This window comes from Myripristis murdjan, chromosome 16 (genome assembly GCF_902150065.1).
Source record: "Myripristis murdjan chromosome 16, fMyrMur1.1, whole genome shotgun sequence".
Classification (NCBI taxonomy): domain Eukaryota; kingdom Metazoa; phylum Chordata; class Actinopteri; order Holocentriformes; family Holocentridae; genus Myripristis; species Myripristis murdjan.
The window spans coordinates 33511654-33522557 of NC_043995.1; the positions used below are offsets into that span (position 1 = coordinate 33511654).

Consider the following 10904-nt stretch of genomic DNA (forward strand, 5'->3'; position numbering starts at 1 on the left):
GAGTAGAATCTGCTGAGGGGATTAGCTGCAGGCCTGAGATACGGCCAGCAGGGGGCAGCACAGGTGGAGCTTGTTCTTGTAAATGTGTGACTTTATAATGTCAGAAATTTTACCTTTTTCCCATAAATTTGTAAGTTTTTTCCTCATGAATTTTCTGACTTTAATCTTTAAAATTCTTGGAATATCACACCCCTTCCCTGGCTCTGTAATCTCATACAAGCCTGATTGTCATCCAAATAATTTTTATAAAAATTTGCACCAAGAAACGTTTGGCTGTCGCTGTCTGCTTCTTTCTGTACAAAAAAAAAAAAAAAAAAAGGACACAGACAGGACATTGCAACTCAGATGGATGGATTGATTCCTGGACACGTTCCAACCACAGAGAGTCAGTTTTGGCCTCAGCGCTTCTTTCTGCGGCCGAGCTCTGAGTTTTTGGGCTGGTGTCCTCGCTTTTTGCCTTTGCCGTGAGTCACCAGCTCCCAGCCTCTACCCTGGTCTGCTGTCGCTGCCTCCTCGGTGGCAGAAGCTGAGGTTCCCTGATGCCGGGCCTGCTCCACGGCAGCCAGCAGGGTTCGGTAGAGCTTCAGGCTGGAGGACGTCAGGAGACGCTCAGGTTGCTTCCCCTCCCTCAGGCTGTGGACCAGCTGGTGGAACAGCCTTCCCTCATACAACCTGGAGAACATCAAGAGAAGACAGTTGGAGCCACACAACATCAGCTAGAGCAGACTCATGAGTATGAACTGGGGCTGAATGAGCCCCCACCGTTTTACACTTCCTGCCTGCTGCAGCTCCTTCAGGCTCCGAGTCCCTGCTGCTGTTTGAACACTGGACAAAAGGCTGAGCTGCTCCAGGCTCCTGCTTCTAAAGGCTTGTACTGAGTCTGTTGTAGGGGAGCATTACTGTCCTGATACTGAGCTTCAGACAGCAGAGAAACCTGCAGCACTGACTGCAGAGCTGCTGTTTGCTGCTCAGTCTCTTTCAGCTGCAGAGCGAGGTTTCCGTCCAGTCGGCTGACGTGCTGAGAAACTTGACCCATCACTTGATAGTTTGACCCAAACACTCTTTATGATGCTGTTAGTAACTGTGGTCTGGTGTTGGTTGTAGTGATTGGCTGTGCAGTCTCACCTGATGACCTCAGGCTCAGGCAGAGGTTCGCCCAGCAGCTGGTTGAGCTGCATGCTGAACATCACACAGGAGTGCCACTGGTTGAAGGCGTGAGCCACATTTTGATCCAGACTGGGTGGAGCGTTTCTGTTCTCCACCTGCAAAGCTACAACACACACATCACAACAGTTCATCCACATGCTGTACTTGGAGAAGCTGTTGGCTTGTGGCTCTCAAAGTGTATGTGGGTGTAGCAATGGTATTTGTGCATGTACAGAAATATCTAAGGTCAAAGGTCAGGCATGTTAAAGTTTGTTTTCTGCAGGCCTGGAGAAAGTGAAGTACTTGAACCATGCCATGATATCTATATCTATATCATATCTATCTCTCCTCCTCCATCTCCTCCAGCCTCCCCTGACAGCATTGACTTTTGGGCCACATTTGGCATCTAGCTGGTACCTCTGGCTGAGATGTGATACGGCAAAACACATGAGGGCCACATCATAACCACATTGGTTTGGCCATACCTTCAAAAATGGAGGGGATTTCTCCTCTGGGACAGTTCAGTAATTGAAGCGCTTGGCCCAGATAATAGATTTTACTTTTGGGCCACACGTGATTTGTAACTGGCAAATGTGATATGGCAGAACACATGCGGGCCACATCCTAACCACTTCAGTTTGGCCATACACTCTGACACCTGCCCAGGTGGCAAAGTGGAGTCTTTTGCAGCACGTGACCAGGACCTTATTTGCCTAATTTTCACCTGGCTCCTCTCACCTTTCAACTGGCTTGGTAAGTGAATTTTAAACCTTTTAAATTTGAACGATAATAAATGGCGATTATATTCTCACTAAGTTATGGTTCCACAAAACCTTTGGTCTTTGGAGGAGAAAACTATAAGATGGTTTGCCAAACAGAAGTCTGTTCTTCTTTAAGACGTGTGAAGGCGGTGACTAGACACAGGCTTACGGCTGCGTTAGCATCCTCGCTAAGCCTGCTGCTTTTAGGATGAAAATGTTTGATTCAACTTTAATGATCTCTGATGTCTGATTTTGCTAAAAGTGGTCGCTAACTTTAAGCTCTACTAACATTGGCTGCTAACACAGCACCTGTGTCTATATGAAGCCATATGAAGCACGGGAGCTGCTAATGTATGGTATATAAATTGTATTAGCTGCTAACGTTGGGTGCTAACGCAGCTGAGGCGTGTCAGTGGTGATTAGCTGCTAACGTTAGCGAGTAATGAAGCCAGAGATCTATGCGCGGCGCCTCTGCCCGTCCACCAACATGAATATATGGTCGAGTGGCCATCTTTCAGTTTCTATGTGCTTCTCTTAGTGCAAACATTTCACTCGCCTTTGCCCTCAAAAGTGTGTGTGCGGACCGGGAGACTGGTTCAGCGAGTAACCTAGCTTAAGTGCGGTCATTCAAAAACTACAAATCCCACAATCCCCTGGCCGCAACGAACCAATCACAGTACTTTTCTGTAGTGATGCAACCAGTGTCACGTGAGAGGTGACGCTCCTTTGCCTGTCTTCTCCCTGAACGTCTACATACAGTTTATGAAATATAAAAACTTTTTGAAAATTTGCAGTGCATTACATTATATCAAAAGCTACAATAACACTACTCTTTCTAATGTTCTGCATTGTGAAGGTGCTGTTAGAAGAAACCCAATGACTTCCTCAGTCTCAGACATGGCTTCATCTGGCTGGTGACAGAGATGGTGGGAGAAAAGAGAGAAAAAACTGCTAATGAAAAGAAAAGAGCTGGAGCTGACGGTTAAGCTAAATTTAAACTGTTCATTTATAGTTACATACTGTTCATATTTTTTATACTGTTCATTCTTGTTTGCACTACATTTTGTGAAATAAAACTTTGAAGCAAAACTTGTGTGTTTCATTTTCATACATATCATGGATGGTTAAAGTGATCCATATACAGGGCAACTTAATCACTGCTCATATTGCACTAAAATTATTTTTGTTATTTGGTGCCAGCTAGATTTGACCTGTCATTCACTTCAAGTAATGTCACCAATAGCGGTTTTAGGCACGGGCGAAGCGGGCAGCCGCCCAGGGCAGCATTTTTTCATTTCACACGGGGGGCGGCACGACAGCAAAAAAAAAAAAAATCATCAGCTCTGCAAACCAGTTTTCTATTACCGTATTCATCTGAATATAAGATGATATTTTTTCCATTGAAAATGCCCTGAAAAAAAGGCCTTGTCTAATATTGGGGTCTAAGGAAACACACCTGTAATGTTGCATATGTAAACCAGTAGGTAGGCTCGCCTGATGCCACGATTACCGGCGAATGGCCGCATTGCGCAGTCAATAATCAACCATGTTGTCTGTGTCAGTGTCTGTTGTGCTGCTGCAACCGCGTATGAACAAAAGTTGATTTATAATTAAAGGTATATATGGCAGTCTGTGTGCGCCGCTCACTTGTCAGATCCGGCAGACCTGACTGGGTGGGCGCGGCACCGGTCGGCATGAGGTCGACCGGTGCCCAAAATAGGCAGTAATTTCGCCCAGGGCGGCAACATGGGCAGAACGGCCCATCATTCACTTCCGAACGTGAGCCAGGTAAAAGGTTTGGTGTAAATTAGGTTAGCTTCTGGGTAAAATCTGGATTTTGGTCTGTGAGCCACATGTGGGCCACATAAGAGCCATTAGGCTTTACCAGTACTCAGCCATACAGGCACGCAGTATGAGGCCCAGCTGTAAGCCATATGATCTTAGCAGTTGGTATAACTGTGGCAGAGGTCTGGCTATGTTATGGTTCAAACACAGCTTTCATATACCTGGGCCAGATATGGGCCGTCATTCACTTTTAAAGAATCGCGCTGAACAGTTAGCCCTTGTGTTCACTGAGATTTTTAGATCCTCTATCATTCACAAAACTGTTCCTATTATTTGGAAAAGTGCAGTTATTGCCAAAGACCCCAAATCCTAGTCAGCCTAGTGGTTTCCGTCCTAAAGCTCTGACTTCGCTAGTAATCAAATGTTTTGAGCGTCTTGTCAAGAAATACATCTGATCTAAAACACAGCGCCTCTTAGATCCCTTGCAATTTGCATTCCAAGAATCCAGAGGGGTGGAGGACACCATTGCCACTTTCTTACATCTCCTCCACTTTCACCTTGAAAAGCCAAAGGCTCATGCCAAGATTTTATTTGTAGATTTTTCATCCACTTTTGATACCATTAAGCCTTGTATTTTAGCAAATGTTTTATCTTCTGAATATTCTCTTGAAGCTGGTCTTATTGCCTGGTTTGCTGACTTTCTCAGTGGTAGAATCCAGCAGGTCAGAGTAGGAGCATCGCTTTCTGATAAAATGACCACTTTTACTGGCTCCCCTCAGGGATGTGTTTTATCTCCTTTTTTTTTTTTTTTTTTTTTTTTTATCTTATACACAAATTCTTGCACTAGCACTTTCCCAAATAGGTATTTCATGAAGTATGACCAAAGGCTGGTGACTCTCTTGCCTACATGTTTGACTTGCTGCCTTCTGGGTGCACGACGATACCGCCCCCCTCTGTTTACAAAAAACAGAGCAAAATTCTCATTTGTGCCTCAGGCTATTAAACTCCTTAACAACTAACACAGTTCTTGACCTAAGCTTGCTTAACTGGTCTGTAGAATATTCATAATTTATTCCAACCCCCCTATATCTGTACATGAAGATGTGACTACTATGCTCTGCATATGTTGAATGTTTTGTCTCGTTTGATGTTATTTATGTTGTTTTACTGTTAGTTATTTATCTTGTAATGCCACGTGTGATCTGCTGCAACCCAAATACCCTACGGGAACAAATAAACTGCTACTACTAGCCTACTACTATTTTAGGTGATCATCTTACTTTTGAAAAAAGAACAAAAGCCTGTGCAGCCGTCAGGTGAAGTCCTGCAGGGATCTTGGTTATAAAACCTGCAAACAGTGTTTACACCTTGTGTTTGTCCCGTGTGAGATCACAGTGCTGGGGTTTGGGATTTCCATAAGCAAACCAACTGTGATGTTGTTCAGCACAGAGCCACGCGCTCTGTTCATAAACTAGCCGGTGTGTGACATGGGACGGCAGCCGTGTGCGGCGCAAAAGCGACGCAGTGCGATTCATCAACAGGCCTGATAACAGCCTTACTGAACAAACCTTCCACTGGGATTTTTCTAATTATGCTTGGGCAAGGGAGTTTGAAAAAATATTTCCAAAGGCAGGTCAGAAGAAATACTGCGTAAACCAAAATTAAGAACCTACGGGCTGATTAAGGATATTTACCAGCCAGAGCACTCTGAACCCTGAACAGAGTACAGAGGTGTGAGGTGCAGATATCAGGAGGAGTCGATTTTGCAAGTAAAAATATATATATATATATAAATATAGATTTTATTTCCTATTACTTAACAACTTTAAAATCAGGGGAAAGGGGAAGTGGAACAAAATTATTGTCTAGCGAGAGTGGCTTTTTCTCAGTGGCGTCACTCAGGTGCTGCGCATCAGGCCCTAATGAGCCCTGACCCACTGACGCTCACAGCTGCGGCTTCTCCGCGGATCATCCGCGGCGCTGTCCATGGTGCCGAAAGTGACAGCAGGTTAATTTTACAATCAAAGTGTAACAAGAGGTGTGTGTGTGTGTGTGTCTGTGTGTGTCCTACCTGTGCTGGTGTGTGTGGTCACCAGTCCCAGCAGCAGAGCCTGCAGCAGGTGCTGGTGTGGAGGAGGGCTCGCATTCTGCATCCAGCAGCAGGTAACAGCCACCAGGAGGCGCAGGTGAGGCTCCACGCCCTGAAAACAGGACGGCTCCACCTCCAGAGCCTCCATCAACACCCGGACACGCTGTGAGAGCTCCGCCTGGTGGAGCGGGACAGACAGTGCAACACAGATGTGTTTTATCTCACACAGGAAAAAAACAGAAAGCAGGAAGGAGAGGTCAAAAATTAAGACGGTTGATGACGGTTTTCATTGTTGATTAATATTGATTTTTTTTTTAAAATTTTTTTTAATTAACTGACTGATTATTTAGTCTGTAAGGAGTCCAAAATAATAATTCATGTTTATGAGGAGTAATCAGAGCTCCAAGTGATGTCTTCAGAAGTGAACAGCAGCCAAAAACTATTCATAATAAACTAGAAGAGAAAACCACATATAGTGGAAAACATACCGCACACCGTGACCAGACTGTGTCGACTGTGCCTGTGCTGAGCCTGAAGAAGCCACCAGCGAAACACGTTGCTCTGAACTTAATAAAAGATCCTCACGACACAGTCCAGTGTGCGGTTTTCCACTATATGTGGTTTTCTCTACTAGTCTGTTCCTTTGCCACACTACCGGCACCTTGACTGTCGCTGTGCACGGGCATTTCTCTACTTTTTGACTATTCATAATAACTTTACAAAGATCTCACAAACTGGAGCGCTTTTTCGGTCACTGTCAATCACAATCATTTATTTTTTACATTTATAACTGACCCTCTCAGCCGGCCTGACTGATTAACTGCTGTTTGTGGATTCTGTGGCTCGGATCACGGCACAACAAGCTGAAGTCTCCAAAATCCACAGATCAACACAAGCCATGGCACCGATGTTATTTGGTTCACAGAGAAGATTCAATCATATAGGACATTTGGCTCAAAAATATCTTTGGACTGGTGGCTGGTCCAAAATATTTGCTGGCACAAGCACTTTAAAAAAAAAAATCATCAGCGCCGCGAAGCAGTTTTTTGTTATCTATGCCAGTGTTTCTCAAATGGGGGTACGCGTACCCCTGGGGGTAGGCTACTTGGAGGAACTCCAGGGGGTACTTGAGATTTCTTTTTAAATTATACAACATGTAGATCGACCAAGCAATCTGATTGGTCAATCAGACGTTTAGAATGTGCTCAAATGAGCATGACAGCACGGGGAGCTGTGCTCAAATGAAAAATACTTTATCAATCACTGAAAATATTACTCCGCCTATATCTTATTGCCTGAGTCTGTGTGGTTTCCATGGCAACACGAAACGTTTCACTGAAACCCGCATCAAAAGCCGCTGTCAACTTTGTTAGTCTGCATAATGGACCGTTTTGTTGTCAATTTTGATTTCTTTGGCGACCTAAGTTTGGATGAACGGCTGAACGAGGAAGACAAGACAGAAGAGAAAAAGGAGAGATACACGAGAGAGACGAGTGAAGAGCTGGATCAGCTGGAGAGTCAAGAAATGAAGCAGGTGAATTTCCACAAGACTACCTGAAAAAAAACAGACAAACAGCTGATTTCTCAGGTGTAAGTAAAGAAGACCTAAACAAGATCCTCCGTGATCCAGCGGATATTCAGTTACAACATGATTGAGCTAGCAGAGCAGTTTTGTTTTGCTATCTTTGGTATTTATTCAGTTTCGGGAAATCAAGATGCAGCCCCCCTCAACGCTGAACTCGGGGGTACTTTGGCTGCTAAAATATTTCATGGGGGGTACTTCACTGAAAAAGGTTTGAGAACCACTGATCTATGCAGCTGAAGGTGCCCCTGCTTGCTGAAAAGGTGCCGCCGTGCACAGCATGGCCGGCTCTGGGAAGGGCGCCTCTAGCAGCCGGAGGAGCGCTGGTACCGTCTGGAAAATTGCTTCTGGCGGGGGGTAGGAGTAGTAACATGGAAGGGTGCAAGGCAGTAATTTCGCCTAGGACGGCAACATAGGCAGAACCGCCACTGGTTGTTCGTAGTCGGAAGGTGGCAGTATATTGTGACTGTAAAAATGAAGATACCTTATCCAGGGAGTCCAGGCTCAGCTGCCGAGCGGCTCCTCGGCAGACCGACCGGACCATGCACCTGGTCAGCTGGAGGCCCTTCCGGTCGTACTCCTCCACCTCCTCATCGCCCAGCAGCAGCCCGTACATCACCTGGCGGATCGGCCTTGAGGTGAGATGGGAGCTGGGCAGGCTTTTGTGCTCCACCATGACAGGAAGGCGGACCCTCCTCAGCCGCAGCACGTTCAGGATGACTTTGTCCAGTCGGCCTTTGGTGAAAGGCAGGCGGACCCAGTCCGAGACCAGAGCCCGGTCCTCCGGGGGGAGGGGAGGCACTGTCCCATCAGTAAAGAACCGGCCCAGGGCGCTGGGAGGCAGCTGGTACTCCTCCATGCCCGCAGACAAGCTCTTCAGGACCTCCGCCTTTTTCTGCCTGCTCATCTCCCCCATCAGCCTCAGCGCCGCCTTCAGGGCCTCCTGGGGCTCCTGGAAGCCCCTCAGGCGGCGGAGCAGCTCCCCCAGGTTGGCTGGTCTGGTTTTCTCATGGGCTCCCAGGTGCAGGGACACCCCCATGTCCTCCAACTTCACATAGTCGTTCCCAGCCAGCACGGCGAAGGCGGACAGGACGCGGGGCTGGATGTTGTAGATGGAGCAGAAGCTGGAGGCGGTGTAGATCTTACAGGGGACGAAGCCTCTCTGCGCCGCCACCTCCCACTGGAAATGGGGGATGGGCAGCACCCCCGCCGGCAGGTCAAAGATGTAGAAGTCGCTGTCTTTGGAGAGCACCGGACACTGCCACTCACTTGCCAGGGCGGCGACCTCCTGGTCTGCCTCTAAGAAGCACTGGACCACCGGGACCTTCAGCCGGAACAGAGTCCGTCTGAACAGCGAGATGCACATCAGGGGCATGATGTCTCCCCAGGTCTGCCTGCCCAGTGACTTTTCATGGGCTGCTTGGATCAGTGCCTTGTCTCGTTTTTTCTTGGTCTCCAGCTTCTTATCAGTGTGGTCACTGCCTCCGTCCAGCACCACGTAGGGCTGGATCCCGCAGCCCCTCAGCGCTTTGATGAACCTCTCGATCAGATCCGCATACCCAGCACAGTCCCCGCCGTACGTCTGGTCCAGACCCTCAGTGTAGTACAGGTGGCAGGACAGGTTACTGCCATCCACCACTAGCCGGCTGTCCCTGAACTGGACGTCCCGGTAGATCTGACTGTTGGCCTCGATGAAGCTGGTCAAGCCCTGAATCCCCATCCTGATGTGCGCAACAGAGCCAGAGCGGCACTCTATAAACCAGAGTTAAATTTCTTTTCCTTAAGTTTCACTTTCCTGACCGCACTAATGAAGTCAGAGAGCTGCCAGCACATATCCGGATTAAACTATGAAACTTACTTTCATTTCCTCATTTCATCGCCTGTCATTGAGCAGCAGTTTGGGTTGGGCTTGATTCGTGTTTATCTGACGGTAACCAGACGCTGTGCAGTACTGCTGTTTGGTGTGTTTACTGACTGTCTGTGGAAAGTGGCAGCGACAGGAGGCCTGCAGCTCAGAAACCCTGCAGCGCATCAGACTGTGTGACAAACTGTCGGTAAGAGTCACTCCACCACACAGAGGGATTTTGCTCTACAGAGTCTGAAATGAAAATTATATTAAATCCAATCAGCAAATTAGGGAACAAAATGCCAAAAATAAACAAACAGTAAATAAATAAATAAATAAATAAGGGTAAAATACCTGAAAATTAAAAAAATGTATTTTTAAAAAAGAGAACTATATTTACAATTACCGTTTTTTATTTTTTATTTTTTTTAATACACATAGGCCTAATGACAGGCGCTCTTCCCAAAATAACACATTCTGTTTGCAAAAGGCTCTTACCATGACAAAACATTTCAAACATGCAGCAAAAGCACATTTTGTCACTGCCCAATACAACTTACAGTCAAGCAAGTTAATCCAGCCGCTCACTCACTTCATACTCAACACCAAAATGCAACACACCCTTTTCAGTCTGAGCAGGTTCCACTTTACTTTCTCCTGTGTGTACTGCAGTCATATTTTTTTTGACAATTTACATAGTTACATATTGTAAAGCAGGTAGCAAAAGCCGATATTTCCCTCAAACAACTCAGCTTATGCCCAAATGAGCAGATTCCTTAAATCAGCTCTACTGCACTGTAACACAGCTGACAATTTACAGTTTTTTTTTTTCAGTCGCTTTACCTCCTCTGTCAATTCAGAAACCCTGGTATCAAAACAGTTAATACATAGGCCTAATGAGAGGCGCTCTTCCCAAAATAACACATTTTGTTTGCAAAAGGCTCTTACCATGACAAAACATTTCAAACATGCAGCAAAAGCACATTTTGTCACAGCCCAATACAACTAATCCACTCACTCACTTCATACTCAACACCAACATGCAACACACCCTTTTCAGTCTGAGCAGGTTCAGCCTTACTTTCTCCTGTGTGTATTGCAGTCATTTTTTTTTTTTTTGACAATTTCCATCGTTACATTTTGTAAAGCAAGTAGCAAAAGCCAATATTTCCCTCAAATAACAACTTACGCTCAAATGAGTAGAGACCTTCAATCAGCTTTACTGTACTGTAACACAGCTGACAGCAGAATACAAAATACAGCTGTCAGTTTGAACAAGGTTCTCCTGTGAGCTACACATTCATATGTGAACAGTAAAGTACAGGAAAGAATTGCATCCAAACACATAAAGACTTTGAAGTGAAAATTTTACTGCCCAGACAGCAGTACACTCCGGAACGTATCCACCCTCAAGTCGCCAGATCTGCATGGCACTCACACCGTTACACGCCTCTGCACCAGCTTTGCCCCAGACGTCCCATGTGGCAGATCCAATCCATATATCATTTTACTGATCTGGGCCAAATCCAAATCCAAACCACATATCATAAGCATGGATCGCAGATCTGGGCCAGATACAGACCGCATGTCATGGCTCTATCCACTGCACTGGGCCAGGCCTGGTCAAAATCTGTTACAGATCCGTTATCCAAATGTGTGTCAGTATTGGGCCGCTGTGAAGAAAGACACAGGTGC

The 10904-nt window shown here is 46.1% G+C and overlaps 1 protein-coding gene and 1 long non-coding RNA gene across 2 annotated transcripts; both read right to left on the minus strand.

The window, feature by feature from the left end:
* Positions 1 to 398: 398 nt before the first annotated feature.
* Positions 399 to 9139, minus strand: LOC115374344 (protein asteroid homolog 1-like). The gene is made up of 4 exons (XM_030073202.1): positions 7848 to 9139; positions 5764 to 5959; positions 1126 to 1270; positions 399 to 672 (listed from the first exon to the last, which is right to left on the minus strand). The coding sequence occupies exons 1-4, from the start codon at positions 9081 to 9083 to the stop codon at positions 399 to 401; spliced, it is 1851 nt and encodes a 616-aa protein (XP_029929062.1). The 5' UTR covers positions 9084 to 9139.
* Positions 9140 to 9864: 725 nt separating this feature from the next.
* Positions 9865 to 10499, minus strand: LOC115374294 (uncharacterized). Its single transcript, XR_003929605.1, has 2 exons — positions 10417 to 10499; positions 9865 to 9984 (listed from the first exon to the last, which is right to left on the minus strand). It is a non-coding gene; the product is annotated as an uncharacterized LOC115374294 (long non-coding RNA).
* Positions 10500 to 10904: the final 405 nt, after the last annotated feature.